The sequence below is a fragment of the Cebidichthys violaceus genome, unplaced genomic scaffold, assembly GCF_023349555.1.
Source record: "Cebidichthys violaceus isolate CVI_PGR_0920_01 unplaced genomic scaffold, fCebVio1.0.p SCAF_4, whole genome shotgun sequence".
Taxonomy (NCBI): Eukaryota; Metazoa; Chordata; class Actinopteri; order Perciformes; family Stichaeidae; genus Cebidichthys; species Cebidichthys violaceus.
The window spans coordinates 13,322,773-13,344,958 of record NW_027176594.1 but is presented as its reverse complement, the minus strand read 5'-3'; the positions used below and the strand labels follow the sequence as shown (position 1 = coordinate 13,344,958).

Here is a 22,186-nt window from a genome sequence, read left to right as displayed (position 1 = left end):
CCAGTCGGTTAATCTGTTGCAGGCCGTTCAGCAGCATCACCTGCGGATGTGGTTCTTTAGAAGTGAGCTGGGGTATGTTTTCTGGACTCTGGAGCAGGAGGCGCAGCAGACGCTCCTGTAGTAGGTGTAGACGCAGAGCCGGGCTTGAACCACCACCATGCAGTTGTGATACTGGTCGCTGCACGATGGATCTGTGAGGGGAGAAAGAGGAGCAAGTTAGACAACGTGAGGGGGACAAGCAAAGCACACTCTTCCATTCGGGGTTATATCCTCAGCCCTCAATGCTCAATAGAGTCACCCAAATCAAACTGAATCAGACTTAAGTCCAAGTAATCAATTTAGAACAAAATACATAATATGTATATTGTTGCATTACAACCTGAAATAAAAAAAATATTTTTATTTGGATTTTATGCAATGGACCTACGCATAAATGTAATAATTGGTGAAGTGATGAAGTGACATGAAAAAAAGTATTAATAAAAAAATGTAATGAAGTATTAATAAATTATACGTTATTACACATTACTATTATTAATAATGTATTATTATTTTTCTATTTAATTCCCCTTTGTTATGAAGCCCCTAAATAGGATCAGATGTAGCATACTTACATAAATAAAGTCCTGTGTGTGTGTCACATGATCTGTCACATGATCAAAGAGTACAAGATGGAAAGAACATGGCACCACAACAAACCTGCCAAGGGAGGAAACTAAAAACTACGATATTTCCTCCCTGTTCCCTTACAACCGTGTTCGTCCCGGTTGAGGACGGTATAGGATAGGCCATCTTCATGGCAACAGCATCAACAGAAATCTCACCCCCAAACAGCCCCTCTCTCGTGGTAACCACGGCGGTAGTAGGTACAACACGTGCTCGGCAGACTTACTTATCTTGGCTCCACATGGCTGCCTGTTGCATTCCTCTCGGCTCTCCGGGGTCAAACCACAGTCACAGCGGTCGCTTGGGCTGACGTCGGCGAGACAGCGCACCTCGCGCACGCGGTAGCCCCCGTTGCAGGAGCGCGAGCACTGAGATAGAGAAAACCGAGGGAGGCAGAGTACACAGTATAAATGAAGTCATATAAATGAAGTCATGTTAAGGACTTCATGTGGACGCCACCATCATCTTTAAGGGGTCAATTAACCCAAATTACCAAAAATAATATTCTCAGACCTGTGAAACATCTGCCTCCAGCACATAATAATAATAGTAAGGTGAATATAATTTAATTTCTGAGGTTCAAAGCAATTAAAGATGACATTTATAAAATCTCAAATGGAAATTGTCTTTCCAGAAATGTCACTCTTGACTTGATAATCCGCAGACATCGCTGAGTACAGGTTTCACTAAAACTACTTTCTAACGAAGAAATAAAGTGTTAAGATCTGTGGATTATCTAGATGATTTGATCATCATTTGACAAATCCCAACAAAAGGTCCACTATACTCTCTTCTCAGAGATGTCATCAGCAGATGGGATTTGACCATTCAACGCTCCTGTATGTAACAACCAAATGTCTTCATGCTGACTGATCTCTCAGATCCTATCTAGGTAGTAGATGAGGGGTTAATCGTTGCACGGTGGAATGTCACTTACCGCGCTCCACTCTGTGACGTACCACTGGACACCGCATGGCTTCAGTCTGCATGGCTGAGCTGTGATTGGCTGAGAGAGACTGGCGCATTTCCCCCGTTCCGCAATCTCCACACGACCGTCACTGTTGAAAATGCAAATCACACTCCGGGTCTGCGTGCCATTCCCGCACTCTGCCGAACACTTAACACACACACACACACACACACACACACACATACAAACAGGTGAACTTCAAATTGATGTCTTCATAGTGTGTTTGTATGTGTGTCAATTTACCTGACCCCAGGGTCCGGTGTACCACTCCAGGCGGTTCTGGCAGGGACCTGACTCGCACGATGTGGCCTCTGGTGGGCGTTCCCCTTTGCAGCTGTCCAATGGGAGATCAGTCTCGTGATCCATCAGGCACAGCACCGTCCGGGTTTGATTGCCCCGACCACACTCCGCAGAGCACTGAAGAATATCGCATGCACATTTATACACTCTAAATCAGGGCCACTTCATATGTGACTTCATTTCCCCCACACATACACACTAACAGTTTCTGCGTTACCCGTTGGCTCCAGAGGGAGGTGAACCAGCTGCGTGCACAGGCTCCCATGTCACAGTTTTGCAGCGTGTCTGGCTTGAGGTTCATGTTGCACTCCTCATCCTCCTCCACATCACCCTGGTTGCTCACGCACACCACCTCCCTGCTGCGCTGGCCCACCCCACATGGCACCGAACACTGGGGGGGCATACGGTGGGAGAGAGGTAAATGGGTTTTTTCTTTATGAAAATGTACATGTTCTGAAAGACTTGTTTATGGGTAGAGTCATGTACTAGTAGTACTGAAAGTACGTGTGAGTGTGATCTCACCGGGCTCCACTCGGATCGCGTCTCCCACTGGCTGCAGATCTTCAGCTGACACGTGGACGTGGTCACCGGCCCATCGGGGGACCCGCACAGCTCTTCAGCCACGGCGACCGAGGTCTCCGTCCCATTGGCACGAACGTGGGTGACCCGGCGGCAGATGACCTGTCGGTGCTGAGTGCCGGGTCCGCACCTCCTGCTGCACTCTGACCACTCCCCCACGTCCCAGCTGTCGGCCAATCACGGAGCAAGGAAGGCATTGTTGCGAGGAAATAAAGAGCATCTCGCAGTCGGTCACAGAACATGTGCACATTGAGACGTGAGTTTGGCGAAGACATTCCTCAAGCAGAGTTTGACCGAGCACTATGTCCTCATTTTGACCACAGTTATTGTATGTGGTCTGTTGACCCTGGTCTACAAGGGGCATTATAAAGCCTCCAACAGGAGATCGAAAACAGGGACGAGCAAAATGAGCCAATTTGTGCTGCACAAGTTCAGATGTTTCTCTGCGTTCTATTACTTCTGCTGCGTTCCCAATAGAAACATATCTATTTCAGACCGACAGCCATCAGGGATCTATGACGCTGTGGGCAAAACATCTGACAGACCCACAAGCAAACGTACAGTAACTCCGTTAACACCCCGCTGCATCTTGGCGACTTGGTGAGATCCTGCGGTATTTAGTACAAGAAGCCACATCAAAGTAAGTCAGCGCAATTGACTTTGACGGGTGGCAACTGACTTACGGCTTGAGTGCGAGTGATGAAGGCTTCACCATGAGAGAAACAGCACCATGTGGAACTAATGCAGCGATGTACGCGTGCGTGTGTCTCATTGTCATGGGTCATCACCATTGTATGCATCAGGTGTGTGTGTGTGTGTGTGTATGTGTGTGTTGCTCACTATGCAGGACAGGGCTGGGTGTTGCAACCTTCTTCCTGGTTCGTTGGCTCAAGGGCGGGGTCACAGAGGTCAGCTGGAACAGTCATCTCGGAGTCTTTCTCAACACACCCCCAGAGTAACTGACGCCTGCCTGGCAAGTGCGTGGACACACACAGACAGACACACACACACACACACACACACACACACACACACACACACACACACACACACACACACACACACACACACACAGAGAAGACTAAGCAAGTGAATGTGCATTTGTCTGCAACAATATGGCTGTATATATACATATTTGACAAAAGTCCATCCACCAGCAAAAATATGTTGAGGAACGTGCATTTTGCCAGCAATCTCAGCCCTTTGGGTGTGTCACAGCTACTGTTTCAAGTTTAAAACCTGAGCCAATCAAAACCCACTGAGCTTTTTTTCAGGAGGAGGGCTTAAAGAGAAAGGAGCTAAAACGAAGCGTTTCAGAGAGAGGAAAAAATTAGTTTTTTTAAACCTTAAGCATGTAAATATGTTCTAATAGAAACCCCAAATGTAACCCAAAAAGTATGAACCTGAAAATGACCATGATACGTCCCCTTTAATTTAAGCCTGACTGCACAGTAAATGCCTTGAATCATTATTTAGCACAAATAAAAAAAGCGCTGCATAAAAAATTTGGAATTTGGAAATCATTAATTCAATGTGCAGTCACCCCGTCTTTGAATTACATGGGTTTTCTCACCTGCACCACAGGTCGCGCTGCACTCACTTCGCCCACTCTTTGTCCAGGCATAGTTGGGCCGGGGATCAGAGCTCACGGTGAGGTCAGAGGGAACCTGGTTAGGGTGGGGTGTCTCTTTGATGATGTCATTGTTGGTGACGTCACCTTGGTGGTTCTTTTCACCTTGGTTGTCCTTCTCACCTTGGTTGTCCTTCTCACCTTGGTGGTTCTTCTCACCTTGGTGGTTCTTCTCACCTTGGTTGGCCTTCTCACCTTGGTGGTCCTTCTTACCTTGGTGGTTCTTCTCGCCTTGGTGGTCCTTATCTTCTTGGTGGTTCTTCTCGCCTTGGTGGTTCTTCTCACCTTTGTGGTCCTTCTCGCCTTGGTGGTTCTTCTCACCTTGGTGATCCTTCTCACCTTGGTTGCCCTTCTCACCTGAGTGGTCCTTCTCGCCTTGGTGGTTCTTCTCTTCTTGGTGGTTCTTCTCACCTTTATGGTCCTTCTCACCTTGGTGGTTCTTCTCACCTTGGTGATCCTTCTCACCTTGGTTGCTCTTCTCACCTGAGTGGTCCTTCTCACCTTGGTGGTCCTTCTCACCTTGGTGGTCCTTCTCACCTTGGTGGTCCTTCTCAACTTGGTGATCCTTCTCACCTTGGTGATCCTTCACAATTTGGTGGTTCTTCTCACCTTGGGGGTCCTTCTCAACTTGGTGATCCTTCTCACCTTGGTGATCCTTCACAATTTGGTGGTTCTTCTCACCTTGGGGGTCCTTCTCACCTTGGTGATCCTTCTCACCTTGGTTGCCCTTCTCACCTGAGTGGTCCTTCTCGCCTTGGTGGTTCTTCTCTTCTTGGTGGTTCTTCTCACCTTTATGGTCCTTCTCACCTTGGTGGTTCTTCTCACCTTGGTGATCCTTCTCACCTTGGTTGCTCTTCTCACCTGAGTGGTCCTTCTCACCTTGGTGGTCCTTCTCACCTTGGTGGTCCTTCTCAACTTGGTGATCCTTCTCACCTTGGTGATCCTTCACAATTTGGTGGTTCTTCTCACCTTGGGGGTCCTTCTCACCTTGGTGATCCTTCACAACTTGGTGGTTATTCTCACCTTGGTGGTTCTTCTCACCTTTGTGGTTCTTCTCACCTGAGAGGTCCTTCTCACCTGACTGGTCCTTCTCACCTTGGTGGTTCTTCTCACCTTGGTGGTCCTTCTCACCTTGGTTGCCCTTCTCACCTGAGTGGTGCTTCTCACCTTGGTGGTCCTTCTCATCTTGGTTGCCCATCTCACCTTGGTGGTTCTTCTCACCTTGGTTGCCCTTCTCACCTGACTGATCCTTCTCACCTTGGTGATCCTTCTCAACTTGGTGGTCCTTCTCACCTTGGGGGTCTTTCTCACCTTGGTGGTTCTTCTCACCTTGGTGGTCCTTCTTCTCACCTGCCTGGTCCTTCTCACCTGAGTGGGATGGGCCTAATGTCAACTACAGGAAGAACCCAAATTTGACAGGCAAGTAATAGAAGAAAGGCAGTGAAGTCATTGGGAATGTTGGATTGATAGGTAATGTAATGGGGTGGAATGAAGCATAAAATTAAATATATTAATGTTAAAGGGCCAGCACATCGATAGCACACGCAGGCAATTTCACTCATTCTGGCTCATTACTTCTTCTTCTGTGTGTGTGTGTGTGTGTGTGTGTGTGTGTGTGTGTGTGTGTGTGTGTGTGTGTGTGTACAGACTGAGATCGATTGGCACATCTATCACTCTCCTGTTTGCTTTGTTCCACCTGTTTGGTCGGTTGGTTCACCTTTATTTTTCTTATTGTCATGAGTAAATATAGTGCATTATACACTAGATACTATAGGGAGTCTTTTTCAGACATAGCCATGGTGACCTCTTGTAATTCTGTAGGTCTGTAACAAGAGTTAAAAACACTTGTGTGGATGTGCAGGGCCTTTAACAATATGTGTTGCCTTTTGGGATCCCTGGTAATTAAATCATTATTTGTCAGCATCGACAGACACAAATGAAGTATTCAAAAAAATCGAATTACTGTAGGTTGAATATTAGTTAATCAAATCAAATCTGGCCCAAGTGACCTATGATTGTCTCCGTGTGCGGTAAAGAGCCCTTTTCCAGAGTCTGGCTGCCTGCCTGCAATCAAATGTTATCAAAATCCTAATCAAATTTTTCATAGGACGATTTAGCTGAAAATGATACTGAATGAAATCAGTATCATTAATTACAATGAAATCTGAACTGAAAACACACACACACACACACACACACACACACACACACACACACACACATGCAGACACAAACAGAGGCATCTGTTATGTGTTACGCTCCTTTAGGGCATACCAGAATATTCAGACGTGAGAAAATGGCCCTGTGGTCGTTTAGGGTCACTCTAATGGAAGTGTGTGTGTGGATGTGTGTGTGGGTGTTTGTGTGTGTGAGTGTGTGCACTCACCCAGGGGCAAGACGTCGGAAGGTGGATCTGGCTCAGGAGTGGGGGGGGTGTTCTTTAAAGGCACAATGTACTCATAGTATACACTGGGACCTGGTTGCTGGTAGATCAGCTGTGGGAAATATAGATGGATGAGGGGTATGTGATGATGTCTAGCATTGTAGTACTAGTAGTATTGTTTGCGTACAGTGTGCATTTGAATAATGGGGGTGGCTGCCATTGTGTGTTTCCAGTCCTTATCTCACATAAACATGCAGGTCCTCGGTCAGCGGCCCTGCTGCAGTGATGGACTCTCCTTTGCGAGAGCGGATTTCATTGGGTCGCTGGTATGTCAGCTGTGTCCCCAAGGCGGTGAAGCTCCCCTGTCTGTCAATCACCCAGTTGCCGTTGACAACAGAGAGGCCGCTTTGGGTTCGCAGAGCTGGAGGGAAAATCCCATGTTCGTGCATCAGTGTAGTGTTTGTCATGGTGAAAGTATGTCTGCTGTTAAGTATATATATATATGTGTGTGTGTGTGTGTGTGTGTGTGTACCCAGGTAGTTTCGGCTCTTCACTGTCTCCCTTATACTGATGTTGCGTGCTCCTGTGGGAATCTGGACGATCTTATGGTAGCCAACACGTAGGAAAGTCCTGGAGAAATTCCCCTTTACCACCCGAAAGCCCTGTCAACACACACACACACACACACACACACACACACACACACACACACACATACACACACACATACACACACATAGAAACACTTTCATGCACACAAAGCCACAGGTACAGACACTTTATGTGCCTCTGCCGCATGGCTTTCACCATCACTGGCATGTGTTTTCAACAGCGTAACCATAGATTCCACTGGATCACTATTGCTCTGCTTTTTTTCTCTTGTTCTCACTCATCCATCCCTCTCTCCAAGTCTTCTCCCTCTCTCTTGCTGGAAATCCCACAGCTCCCTCAGCCCAGTCCAACAGTTGGTTTGAGTTGGAGAGCATTTCTGGTCCCCACTCTGCACAAGTCTCTATTTTTGCATGTTTAAAGTTGAACTGCTCTGTTGTTTTCATGTCATGTCTATCTCAAAAGGCTCTTCTGGTTGTGCCTTTTTAATGCTTTTTATTCGCTTGATCTGTTAATGATTAGAGTAAGTGACAAAGAGATAATCTAAAACAAACCAGTGGTCTGTAATGCAGTTATTCCGCACTGCCTCATACTGACAAAGGATTTAAATTGTAGCATGCATGAGTAAAGTGTGAATATTATGCAAATTAATCACTAACACAGATCACATAAACTATTAAATTGCAGCTTAAAAAAGACATGTATTAATTATGATTATTATTTTTCCATAACCATGTGGGTGTCCTACCTCCAGAAGGGGTGGGCTGGCTTTATCCCGGGGAAGAGCACTCGAGGGTGGGTAGAGCAGACCGATGAGGTGGAGGAGAGCCAGAGCTCGGCCCTGCCGCGGGGAGCAAAGCTGCTGCCACAATCCAGCCATGGAGAGACTGAGGGAGGGAGGACGCTCACACACACACACACACACACACACACACACACACACACACACACACACACACACACACACTTACACACACATGTTTAATATGTGTGTGCGTGTGTTTGTGAGTAGGGGTTGGCTTGAGGGGTAGGAGGGGAAAAAAAGGCAAAGTTTGGGAGGGATGTATGGAGTTGTGTTGCACTTTTTTTTCAAAGTTGTTGCAAGTTGGAAGTTGCACCCATTTCGCACCTCAGTATGAATGCTGTGATGGCTCATAATGTGTGTTTGTGGCTTGATGACAGGCTCCTGTAGTGTATCATGAAGCTTCTCCCAAAAACAACATCTCTCCCTGTGAATCGTCATGCAAGATTGTGAGGCTTTTGACACACATCGCTCTCAACTTCTTGTTTTCACTTTATAAAGCTTTTCTATTTCTGGGTAATTCCTTTCTATTTCTTTTTTTGTTTCACTGGTGATGGAGAAAAAGAAGGATAAAAAAATCAAAACAAAATATACCACAGTAAGAACGGCTTGGATTGAGGATAATAAGAAAGAATGTTATATCTATTCACAACTTAACCCCTTCTGCGTGATTCAGAATTCCTTCATCAGTGATTCACTTCCAACAGATGCCAGCTTCATAGTGACTCAGTTTAGCTCTGTGTCCGGGGACAAACAGATCGATTCAGAAATGACTGTAAATCCACTGGCCAGGAATCAAAACCCCAACACTCTCAAAGTCTTCATCCAGACGAGCTATGGTAACGTTTGCATGGACATAAATGATTGGGAGAAGTTCCAACACACGGGTGCAATATATTCCCCTGGCTGAATCATTTAGTTCTGGGCAGAGGACCCTTTTAGGCCTGTAAACACAATGTAGAGTAGCCCGTCTGGCTCTTTAACTTTCCACTGCTTTATGTCGTGGAGTGAGGAGAGATGAGAGTTGTAAATATCAGGAACCACTTTAAATGTTGAGCGTTGCAGTGTGGGGAAATTTAAAGGGACAGTGCGGAGGTGATGCGTTTTTCCCATCATGTGTTGTGCGGAAAAACACAATGTTTCAGGTCTTAAAAAAGCACCGTAGATTGCTAGCTGATCGACACCACAGCTGCTCACAACACGGGTGTGAAATTGCTATTGGCTGAGAGTCTCACAATTTTCTCTACAAACCTCTGTTTCTTTCTGAACGCGTGTGTTCTAAGGTGTGTGTGTGTGTGTGTGTGTGTGTGTGTGTGTGTGTGTGGTTTTAAACCCTACAAAGATATATGAGTCATACATGTGTGGATAAAGCGCCATGATGTCCGTAATACATGGTGAATCAATGGGGTCACAGTGAAAGCAGTGTGGGTGAGAAAGACAACCGGGCTGCGATGTGTGATCTCTGTCTGCATCTGTCTCTCTTTGTGACCTTTGACCTGAGACACATAAGGACACTGACAAACACCATTAGGATTATAGCATAAACCCTACACATATTCTTTTCTTTCTCCGCCTCTCTGGCACACGGCCAGATCTAAGACGCCGGTCCCCTGCAGTCAATACCCGCCAGTCACTGAGCCCCGACAGAGGCATTCTGGGAGCCTCCAAAAGTCTGTCAGGGAATACTGGGAATACAGTCGAAGGCACTGCAACGTCTTTTTCCACTGTGACAACTTAATAGCTGCCATGTCGACTACACGCATACACACACACACACACACACACACACACACACACACACTGTGAGTCCCTGAGAACGACTGGAAGTGGTACAGAGGCTCTTAAACAACTCAAACAATGACACGTACCAGCATAGCTTACATGTATACAGGTTGCTGCTACAATGATCTGTGACAATGATACAGTTATCATCTTTTGATGCAATTGCAGCGGAATTAAGCTAACGACATTGAATCTGCTTTGATTCAGCACTGAAGCTTGTGTGAGACTTTCACTGGCAATCCCTCCAGCAAACACAGGCTGGCCGTGAAATTCTGCATTGTCTGTTAAAAGCAGTGACTGTAACAGAACTTCCCCTCAAAAGCATTACAACCATTTATAAAAAAAGGATTTCTCCTGAGCTGCATCTTATAAAATGTGTGTGGGGGGGGGCGCTTAGAGAACGTTACAGTACATCAAAAATAGGTTTTAAATGTGCAGTAAGATTTGTGAGCTCATGCAGATTTGGGAATAAAAGAGCCCTTACTGATAGTTTTGTAAAAAAAATACCAAAAAGGCCAGAAACGATTTTTTTTCCATTGCTTTCTACAAGATTTAACCACATCTGACTATTTAAAATGTGTTTTTATGTATGTGTGTGTTAGCTGGCCAAAAAGCCAAAATGCTAAAGGACACAGTCAACAGAGGTTTAGCTCAGCCCTGAAATTAAATCTTTGTCATCCTTACATCACTAACTGATTTTCTACATTTGTCTTTCCTTTTCCCTTTTCTTTTCTCATCTTCCTCTCTCCCTTCTCTTTTCCATTTCTCCCCCCCCCCCAGCTGTTGTTTGATGTCCCTCTGTCTCGTCCTGGCCAGCTGCCCCCAGAAACTAAATGAGGGGTTTCTGTCATCCCACTGACACCTGGACGCCCCCTAACCACCGGTTGCTTTCCTAACGACCAACTCCTTCCCTAACAACCATGAGAAACCCAGGATGACCACCGATCAATCACAAAAAATTCCTCCGCAGCTGTCTGTCAGCGCTGGCTAAGTGTCAGGATGTAACATTTGCACTCGGTAAACATGTTTTTCATATACTTCACAGTCTAATGCATGACTGGGATGACCTGACTGCAGACGCCTTGCTTCATACATGCTACTGACAAAAACAGGTGCAGCAAGATGTCTCTTTCAATACCTTTAATGGAGGACATTGGCCAAGAGAGAACTTGTTACTGTGGCGCTTACAGCCCAACAAGAGAACTGAAACAGTGAGAGTGGTTCTATATAGTCATTACAGCTGGCTGACAAAAAGACAGGGGGTCTGTTAAAATACATGCAGCGGCCTCTGACCTCACCTCTCACCTTCTGCTAATTACAGGCTGGAGCAGCCGTGAAAGGAGGAGACACAGACACGCACACACACACACACACACACACACACACACACACACACACACACACACACACACACACACACACACACCTTCTGACACCCTAAATAGACTTCTCTGGTCAGCCGCTGCAGCCACATGCCTGCAGCAGTGCAGGTCACCCATTACAACACACAGAATGCCTTCCATCCCACAGGTTGTATATACCTGCCCATGAATGCACATGAGGTCATGAAGTCAGGTAAATGTCACAGCTAACCAGCTCCATCTTGACCACCGAGAACATCAAAATGCTGCGTACACATGAAGTTCTGATAGTACTTAGACTCTACTTAGGTAAAAAGAAAAATCAATGTAGGACTTATACTTGTAATTGAGTATTTTAATGCTGTGGTATTGCTAATTTTACTCAAGTAAACAATCTGAGTGCCACCACAGTCTTGCCATCTTGGTCCTTGGTTGCCCAGCATTTTCACACGTCATAAAGCATGACAGGACGTTTACTGCATTATTGTATCATGCAGTGCACCTATGATGGATTTGCTGTTTGTCCCCTTTCCTTATTCTCCCTGTATGTATGAAACTAATGCAGTCTACCTTCATAAAACAATTGTTGAGAGAGGAGTTGTTTCAATATCTATATACAAAATTACTATTGAGGGTCTAAAATAAAAATGTGTGTCCGTTTAATGCAGTACAATTCAACTGCACTGTAACCTACAGCCTTTAAATGCACCATCAAGTTGAAACACTTTCATGGCCGCAGTACTGTTTATTCGCCACAAGGGCGCGCGCCGCGCACAAACCGGAAGCAGGAAATGGAGTCAGTCGACGTGCGAAATTCAAACTTCTCTAACAAAACATCTCTGCCACAGGGCTTTTCCACATGACGTACGGTTGCTAACTGATTTTGCCATCTTCCTCTCCCGTTGTCACACAAATTCAGGTAAATTCGTATCGAGCAGCGGCATTCAGTTAGCTAGTAGTGACGTATGTTTTACTGACGTTATTTCTATTATTTTTGGTGGTATTAACGAGTTTTGGCAGCTAACGCTGCAATTCTTTTCAGCGTCTATTTAGCTTGCTGGGCGTTAGCTGCCTGCTAACGTTTATCTTGAACCGAACGAGAGTGCTAACACTGCTTCTGTAAACCCCTTTTTCTCACCGTAGGGAGGTTTATCGTGGTGCGGGGCTGAAGCGGGGACTATGCCTGTGGAAAGAACGGAGCACCGCGGGGCCGAAGAGCTCCACAGATACTATGAGGTTTATGAGACTATCGGCTCAGGTAATGACGATGTTCATGTGTGACAGCGCGTGAAACGGCTCTGTCGGTGCCATGTCCTCTCTAATGTGTGTGTGTTATGGACGTTGTGTGTTGGTCAGGAGGCTTTGCCAAAGTCAAGCTGGGTCGACACATCCTGACTGGAGAGAAGGTTGCCATTAAAATCATGAACAAGAAGGATCTAGGGGTGAGTCAAAGAATCACTCTGCGCACTCAGGTTTTTGGTAAATCTGTTGTAGATGTTTGCATTAAACAGGGAAACCTGAGACAAAACAATACCAACTAAAAGTTACCACACCCCAAAGTGATGATTGCATGGTTTACAATGATATGATGCAAAGAAAGGCAACAAATCCTGAATTTGGCAATCAACTGTTATAAAATGATTATGCATTTCTTCATATACAATTATTCACACTAGTTAAAATATTAACCTAAATATCAATTTTACAGAAGTCATTATTTGGAAAGCAGAATTTGGCAAAATGATGACAGAATATGTTCATGTTAATCACAATATGATTCCACTGATCTGTCTTTATTTAGTTCTTTATTCTTCATTATATATTTAAATGCTCATGTTTGCTGATGTCCATGTTGTCTGCATGCAATTATTAATTGTAATTAAAAAAATTAAAATCACTATAGAATAAAAAACGAATTGTACATTAAAATAAAAACAACAACAACAAACTGTCTGTCACCCTGCAGGATGACCTGCCCCGTGTGAAGGTGGAGATCGAGGCCATGAAGAACCTGAGTCATCAACACGTCTGTCGTCTCTACCAGGTCATAGAGACCTCCACCCAGATCTTCATGGTTCTGGAGGTGAGCATGCAATACACAGACACTGTGTGAGTGGGAATGTGACCTTGTCCTGTTGGGTAATTTAGTATCTTTCTCCCCCCTCTGTCCTTTTCTTTAAAATCTCAGTACTGTCCAGGTGGGGAGTTGTTTGACTACATCATAGCAAAAGACCGTCTGTCAGAGGAGGAGACCAGGGTGTTCTTCAGACAGATTGTGTCTGCGATGGCCTACGTCCACAGCCAGGGATACGCACACAGGGACCTCAAACCGGTAAGGACCACCACTGAGTGCGTTTTCTGTGACTGCATGCTGGTCTTAACGTCTGCTGCCATGCTCGTCTTGAACTGTAGGAAAACCTGCTGATTGATGAAGACCACAACTTGAAGCTCATAGACTTTGGATTGTGTGCCAAACCGAAGGTAAATCACCAATTTTCCCCGTCTCATTGTGTTTGTGGCAAAAGTATCATACCTGTTATCTGTTCAATCAAGTAATGAGAAAGGGGGGGAAAGCACAAACATGGTGGCAAATCTATTTGGTTGCTCCCACCACAATGTGTATGTGGTTATCTCTCTTCTAGGGAGGTTTGGGTTATGAGCTGATGACGTGTTGTGGGAGCCCTGCGTATGCTGCTCCTGAACTCATCCAGGGAAAAGCATATATTGGTTCAGAGGTGAGACATGCACGCTACTGTTTACAACTTTTAGAGCCACCACGGTTGCCCCTAAATGCAAAAAAAACCAAAAACACTCTAAAAACACTAAAAAAGTCATGATTACCTGCCTGTTCCACTTCCAATTCTGCCCCTTTTTTCATGGTGCACTGATCATATTCGCTGGTGCATGACTCAGTGCAACTGAGCTGTGAAATCCTAACTGTAAAGCTGAAAATACTGCTGCGTGCTGTGTAACCTCCAGGCGGATGTGTGGAGTATGGGGGTGCTGCTGTTCGCTCTTCTCTGTGGATACCTACCCTTTGATGATGACAACTGCATGGTCCTCTATAGGAAGATTACAGTAAGAGCACTTACACAGTCCCAGCTGTTTAGTATTTCGGATCATTTGAAATACTGAACCCCAACTATGTAAAGCAAAGTGTTATATTTTATTATTTGACGTGTGAAAAATATTGGATCCTGGTATTCCTCTGAAATATCTTGTGTCCATTTCCTGCAATTATTGTGTGCTCCAATGGTTCATGGGATATGAATCAAATCCCAATAGCAGAGAACATTTACGTTTGCTTCTGTTTCTAGTGTATTCACGTTTCATTATGTGTTTTTGTGCCTCTCTAGAGAGGTAAATATCATAACCCCCAGTGGCTGTCTCCAGGTAGTGTCCTCCTCCTCAACCAGATGATGCAGGTACACACAAACAATCCCACTCTCTCCCCTGTCTTTCCCTTTCTAGCTATTTCACAGAAACGTCTCATTGCACAACGGTGGAACTCATCAACACACATCGACACATCAACATGACACAATAGAGGAGAAGAAGCCATTTAGAATTTACATAATTGGAATATAATTCATACAGCATGTGCAATATTTTAAACATGCTGCAGTTTGTTGGACGTGTGCTCTCTTGTGTATTGAGTTGTAGTTTCCGTGTGCGTCCTGTAGGTGGACCCCAAGCGGCGTCTTACAGTTCGACAGCTGCTGGACCATCCGTGGGCGATAAAAGACTACAACAGCCCCGTGGAGTGGCGTAGCAGGCAGCCGGTACACACATGCACGCACGCACGCACGCACACACACACACACACACACACACACACACACACACAGACAAGAAACGCGCTGCTTTACAAATCCAGACACAAACAGAACTGCACGACTGCAGTCTCCACAGTAGCTTGTAAGTGTTTATGGGGCAGCATGCTGCCTAGTTTTTCTTTAACATGTTTCTTTTGAATTCAAACTGTTAATTTGATCCATTTAGTTATTGTTCCAATTTCTTTTCAGTCACCACAAAGGCCATTTCCCTGAAACAATTCCATAATCCTTAAAATGTATGTTATTATTTGAGTGTTGCTGTTTTAGTGCTTACAAATAAGAAATGTGGGGGACAAAAACTCTGTCTTGGATTTTGTGTGAACGTACCTGGTCTCCTCTGTAGCTCGGCCACATCGACGAGGACTGTATCACCGAGATGGCTGTCAACATGAAGCGCTCGAGGGGGAGCACCACGGCGCTGGTCAAGGAGGTGTGTGTGTGTTTGTGCTCACATTTGAATGTTTATTGTGCCGGTCACTTCATCATCTGTTGATTTTCTTGTGTTGTGAACGGTGAGAGAGGGAAAACTAGGCGTCTTAATCATGTTTGCACCCCTGGTATTCTGTGCAAACATGATATTTTATATTCTCTCTGTGTGATACGCAGTCTAACACAAATTAACTCCCACAGTGGCAGTACGACCAGACTACAGCCACCTACCTGCTGCTGCTGTCAAAAAAGAAGAGGGGCAAACCTGTTCGCCTGCGCCCCGAACCGACCGTGTGTGAGGACTCCTGCTCTCCACTGCACCAGGGACTACAGGTCAGACTCGGTGCCACGACTCCCAAAATGCTTTGTTCTTTTTCTGGGCTACTGACTTTCTTTACGTCTCTACCCTGTACACCTAAAGCACTTGCTGCTTACCAGTACCAAATGCTTTTTGTGTGATCTTTTTGTCTTATTTTCTCTCTTGTGTCCAGATGAGGGAAGCCCTTCACTTCAGCGAGGACGAGGACGCCGTGATTGTGGGTTCCCTGGACTTTGGTTCGGACTACATCGACGACTGCCCGTGGATTCAAGTCAAGCAATACACACCCAAGGGAGTCCGTGGTCAGCCAGATGGAGCAGCGAACCACAAAGACACGGTATGCGAAAGTTGGAAAGCACCTGTGCCGGCCGCGATTATGAAGCACCGTGACTCTTAACCATCAAGAGAGAAAAAATAATCTCCTCACCACGTTTCTCTCTTCTCCGTGTTCCCAAAGAGACCAGCGGAGAAAAGGTACGCCCACAGCCCAACCCCAGAGAGGGGCCGAACCCCAGCGCAGCACCGCCAGGACAGGAGGGACCGAGACCAAGAGCGAGCCTGCGAGAACAAGGAGAACATCGCCGTGCAGGAGAAAGACGTTGAGATATTCGCGTTGCCTCCTCCTCGCACTCCTGTTTCCAGTAAGAAGAACGCACGGCCCAACAAGAACGTTTTGACCACGCCCAACCAAAATGCTCTCGTCAATGGCACCAAAACCAAGGCAGTCACACCTAAAGGTAAGGGGAGTCTACTCAACCCGGGGCAGTAATGAGTTACAGACAACACAGAGCTTCACTTCAGCATACGCTTTATTTGTATACTGTAATTGTTTTTTTGTGTTCCAAACAAGCCCTTGATGCACAATCTCCATTAGATTATTTGCATTAGCCAGCTGTCCCTCTCCGCGTCGCTCTCTTCCATTTATCCGTCCCCTCGCTCAGTCTTCACGCGCCTCTCGTAATCACAAGTGCTTTGTCCACATGCCACACATTTGCAAGTAAATTGACTTCTGGTAATAAACTCATTTATTGGGCCTGTTTTTACTCCAAAGCCTCTCATATTTCCAATGATTTAGCTGTCATTACTGAAACCACTGAAAACGGACACATGCACACTTATCTCTGTCAACTCAAAGGTGAGCTTATTATCAGGGAGCTAATTCTGTTCACTGGTCTATAAATGAAGGACCCTAATATGAATGGAGGATCATTAAAGTCTTAATTATTTGTCAAAGTGAATTCTCTGCTCGGATGTCCAGCCTCATTAGTTTCCTCTATAAACGCGACGCCTGCAGCTGACCTGTTTGGTGTTAAACCTTTTGGAATCTGCTCTCCTCACAGCCTCACGTTCTCTAAGCTGTAGAGCAGACATGCTGCCTCTGACAAACTTGTACACACACACACACACACACACACACACACACACACACACACACACACACACACACACACACACACACAGTGGTCTGTCTGTGTGTGTGTCCCTAGGCGTGTGCTGTGACAGGTGTAGCTGTCTCTTTCCTCTGCTCACCGTCCCACGTGGGCTGTAGTGACATGTGTTCTCTTGCCACTAAAGTCTCTTTCTGTGTGTGTGTGTGTGTGTGTGTGTGTGTGTGTGTGTGTGTGTGTGTGTGTGTGTGTGTGTGTGTGTGTGTGAGTGTGTGAGTGTGTGTGTGTGTGTGTGTGTGTGAGAGAGAGAGAGAGAGAGAGAGAGAGAGAGAGAGAGAGAGAGAGAGAGAGAGAGAGAGAGAGAGAGAGGAGAGAGAGAGAGAGAGAGAGAGAGAGAGAGAGAGAGAGAGAGGAGAGAGAGAGAGAGAGAGAGAGAGAGAGAGAGTGTGTGTGTGTGAGGTCTCTGTGTTCAACAACCCCAATGACGAAGCCAGCCAGCTCCATGCAAAGGGCTGAGTTTGAAAAGAAATAATCTAGTTTCAAATTGTCCGGACAGTATCGCACATTTGATGGATCAGCTTTTTCTAAGTTTATTGAAGCTATAAGATGCTGAGTGACATGTTAAATATTCAAACTGTTGGTTTTCAGTGGTTCCATCAAATAGAAATGTATTGTCAATGTCTTGACATTTTTAACACATCACTCAAAAACAACAACATATTTGTAGGGCTGCAACTAATGATTGTTTTTATTTACCGTTAATCTGCAGATAATTTTCTACATTAATTGTATGGTCTTTAAAACATAAAGATAAACAAAAACACAACTTCCCAGAGCCTCTCATCAAATGTCTTGTTTTGAATGTTTGGCTGCCTAACGAGACATTGTTATGAGTGGGTCTGACTAGGAGGTTAACATGTCTATACTCGGCTATAACGTGTGTGTGTGTGTGTGTGTGTGTGTGTGTGTGTGTGTGTGTGTGTGTGTGTGTGTGTGTGTGTGTGTGTGTGTGTGTGTGTGTGTGTGTGTGTGTGTGTGTGTGTGTGTGTGTGTGTGTGTGTGTGTGTGTGTGTGTTTTGCAGGTGGAGGCAGTGCCTCTAAAGAGCACATTAAGAAGAGAGCAGCAGAGTTCAAGGAGCTCGCGGAAGTTGAAATACTGGCCTTCAGTCCCGAGCGAAGGTGAGTGGAGGCTCTGAGGTGTGTCTGTGTGTGAGAGAATGGGATGATTACGGACAATGATGGGGCAGGAGGGTACAGCTTTGTTTGTACGGCACCATACGAGCCTCTGCAGATGGTGCGCAAGCTCCATGCATGCACACAGGCGTATATAATATATACGCTGTGCACTGCGTTATTGTCCAAAATGTCGGAGGGCTCACAAACAAAATGAGCTGTGTAGAATCAAAAAGACTAGGAGTGTAACTCAGAAATGCCCGTATATGGCCCATAGACTGTAGTTGTAACCAGCAAGAAATCCTAAACCCACCGCCACAATCCTGAGGAGGGATTGAAATCTGCAAACTCATACCTCATATTCATGGACTACTTTATGGCCTTCATAAAAGCCCTGTAAAGAAACAAGTCAAGTATTAAATGCGTTATAAAGAAGCAAAGGTTGAATATCCTGTAAATAATCTGATAAGACCTCTTATTTCTAAAGCATCAAAATGAATTGGCCTTCTTTGTATAATCACGAGACATGTGAATAGTGCTTTTATCAGTAAACTATTGATGACAGTCACGTGATAGCGTGTTCCAAGTTACAAAAAGTAGAGGTGCCACGACCACTTGCACACCTCGCTCCGGCTTCACTATGGCGAGTATAAACTAAGCTTAAGAACGCTGGAGACTTCAAGGGGGCCTAAAGTGACTAAACCACGATTAAAAGGTGATTTAATTCTAAAGGAAGATGCTCGTCCAACAGCCCCGCTCACTCAGTCTAAGTCGGTTTGAATGAGATAATCACCTAAATTATTAAAGAATTGGACTGAATCGTAAATCTGCGATCTAGTGGAAGGGTTAGGTAAGAGCAGTTTGATCAAACGACCCGCCGGAGCGATTAAACCTGAGACCCGGTTTGCCAACCCAGGTCTCGGTCGTTGGACATGGCGGTCACAGAAGACAGCGGGAAGAAGAAGAGGGGAGGAAAGGTGTTCGGTTCCCTGGAGAGAGGCCTGGACAAGATGATCACCATGCTCACCCCCAGCAAGAGGCGAGCCCTGCGAGACGGCCCGCGCAAGATCAAGGTACGGAGCGCAGGAGCCACGCAAACCTGTCACCTGTTCCGTGTCTCGAGTATTGCACGCATCACTTTCTTTGTCTCATCTTTTCCCGCTAGGCGCAGTACAATGTTACTCTGACCAGTCAGACCAATCCAGACCAGATCCTCAACCAGATCCTCTCCATCCTGCCGGAGAAAAACGTTGATTTCACACAGAAGGGGTAAGAAGATAAAGCATCACATCCCCTCTCCTGATCAGACGGCCCAGCGTTTGATGCCATCCTAATGTTCTTGCACCGCCTTTCTTTTAGGTATACCCTGAAGTGTCGGACCTGGGGCGACTTCGGGAAGGTCACCATGGCGTTTGAGCTGGAGGTGTGCATGCTGCAGAGGCCGGAGGTCGTCGGGATCCGGCGCCAGAGACTGAAGGGAGACGCCTGGGTCTACAAGCACCTGGTGGAGGACATCCTCTCCTCGTCCAGTATCTAAATCATTGCACTTTTCTAACAACGTCACTTCCTGGTCCAAGTCAATGGACACTGGCCTTTTTGTGTCCAAGAAGAAATGATGTCTGATCAGGGATCAATGCACAGATTCAGACACGGGATGGCGTCTTAGTACATTAATTATTAGCCCTTCATTATTCATAGTGAATATTTCAACCTGTCCTTAGGCCAGCCTGCAATCCCCAGAGTACATGTTACATGAAACGTGCGAGCATTACATGCCAGGATCCTGTACAGCGTATCTTGTTTTATGTAGAGCATTGCTCTTTTACTTCATAATTATTAAGCTGGAGAATGCTATTAACTGTATACCTTCTGGCTGCTTATTACCATATTTATGTTTCGATGTTGTTATTCTCCCCTGTAGATGTAATTTACTGTCATTAATGTACATGTTTACAATTCTTCCATCAAGGCATTCTTTTTTACATGGTTGTGTTGTACGAAGCGTCTGCTTCTATTTCTCATTGGTGCTTGTGTAGTTTTTACTGTCTGTCGCATTTCTATTGACATAAAAGGAGCGAAATAAATGGTTTCCCGTAAATGTAATAAGCTTGTGTTTGTGGAGACGGACGATCTACATTAATTTATCTACTTCACTGACATTGAATGTTTTTTTTTTTTTCATTCACTCAGCAGTTTGATGGAGCAGTGGTGGGTTTTACACTCTTGTCATCATCCTTCTGTTTGTCTCCCGGTCTACACTCTTGAGTGACGGCTTCTTTCCGTTCATATTTAGTAAAAGTAAGTGGTGAGTGTCACTTTAGATACTTTGGGTTTGAAAGCACATATTGAATACTCATGTTTTGATAATGGAATCTAACTACAAACGTTTTGTTTTTTTTCTCAGCATTGTTATGCAAAAGTAATGCGTTTACCTCAAAATGTTGCCACATACTGTATATGCTGAATTGTATTCTTGAAAAGTTAAGACTTTGGGTCATTCATAACCACAGTGGAAGATGATGATTTAGCCCGGACGCTGAAAATGGTGGATGATCATGGTAATGGATGAGGTGGCTGCAGGAGCGTGATTGTTATGGCTGCCTGAACAGCTAAATAATGATGAGCATTGCCGGCAACATCTGAACAACCTCTCCCCTCCCTGTTCCTAGACAGGACGCCCCTTCATAACAGCGCTGCAGCTGATTGGCGTTGGTGTCAGGTTCTCCTTGGCATCAGTAGGGGGTGGGGGGTTAACGATGGTGGAGGTGATGATAAGGGGGGGTTTAACCTTAATGGAGTCTGAGAGAGGATGGGGGTGGGGATGATGATTTAAGACTGAGGTGAAGGTTGAAGTCGGAGAGATAAAAAAATTAAAAGCACATCCTCCTCAGCCTGTATCCTCCATATTGTTCCAGTGGCCGTGATGACTCCTGCTGGGCTGTGGACAACAGCTGGAATAAAAGCCAGCTGTCACCTTTCTCACATACATGTGCATCTCAATGAATTAGAATATCATCGAAAAGTTAATTTATTTCAGTAATTCAATTCAAAAAGTGAAAGATTCATTACACACAGAGTGATATATTTCAAGTGTTTCTTTTAATTTTGATGATTATGGCTTACAGCTAATGAAAACCCAAAATTCAGTATCTCAGAAAATTTGAATATGACCAATTAAAAAAAGGATTTTGAATACAGAAATGTTGGCCTACTAAAAAAATGTCCGTGTACAGTATACAGTATGCACTCAATACTTGGTCGGGGCTCCTTTTGCATGAATTACTGCATCAATGCGGCGTGGCATGGAGGCGATCAGCCTGTGGTACTGCTGAGGTGTTATGGAAGCCCAGGTTGCTTTGATAGCGGCCTTCAGCTCGTCTGCATTGTTGGGTCTGGTGTGTCTCATCTTCCTCTTGACAATACCCCATAGATCCTTAGATAGATTCTGTGATTTAGGTCAGGCCAGTTTGCTGGCCAATCAAGCACAGTGATATGGTCATTAAACCAGGTATTGGTACGTTTGGCAGTGTGGGCAGGTGCCAAGTCCTGCTGGAAAATGAAATCAGCATCTCCATAAAGCTTGTCAGCAGAGGGAAGCATGAAGTGCTCTAAAATGTCCTGGTAGACGGCTTCGCTGATTTTGGACAGCGGACCGACACCAGCAGATGACACGGCTCCCCAAATCATCACTGACTGTGGAAACTTCACACTGAACCTCAAGCAACTTGGATTGTGTGCCTCTCCACTCTTCCTCCAGACTCTGGGACCAAAATTGACTTTCATCTGAAAAGAGGACTTTGGACCACTGAGCAACAGTCCAGTCCTTTTTCTCCTTAGCCCAGGTGAGACGTTTCTGACGTTGTCTCTGGTTCAGGAGTGGCTTGACACAAGGAATGCGACAGTTGTAGCCCATGTCCTGGATACGTCTGTGCGTGGTGGCTCTTGAAGCACTGACTCCA

The 22,186-nt window shown here is 45.4% G+C and overlaps 1 protein-coding gene across 1 annotated transcript; it reads left to right on the top strand.

The window, feature by feature from the left end:
* The first annotated feature begins 11,921 nt into the window (after positions 1 to 11,921).
* Positions 11,922 to 19,854, top strand: melk (maternal embryonic leucine zipper kinase). Its single transcript, XM_068727005.1, has 18 exons — positions 11,922 to 12,001; positions 12,226 to 12,340; positions 12,439 to 12,524; positions 13,049 to 13,165; positions 13,271 to 13,414; positions 13,495 to 13,563; positions 13,725 to 13,817; positions 14,062 to 14,160; positions 14,439 to 14,507; positions 14,766 to 14,864; positions 15,262 to 15,348; positions 15,549 to 15,680; positions 15,839 to 16,003; positions 16,124 to 16,403; positions 18,137 to 18,233; positions 19,144 to 19,300; positions 19,393 to 19,496; positions 19,587 to 19,854. The coding sequence occupies exons 2-18, from the start codon at positions 12,262 to 12,264 to the stop codon at positions 19,762 to 19,764; spliced, it is 2,055 nt and encodes a 684-aa protein (XP_068583106.1). The 5' UTR covers positions 11,922 to 12,001; positions 12,226 to 12,261; the 3' UTR covers positions 19,765 to 19,854.
* Positions 19,855 to 22,186: the final 2,332 nt, after the last annotated feature.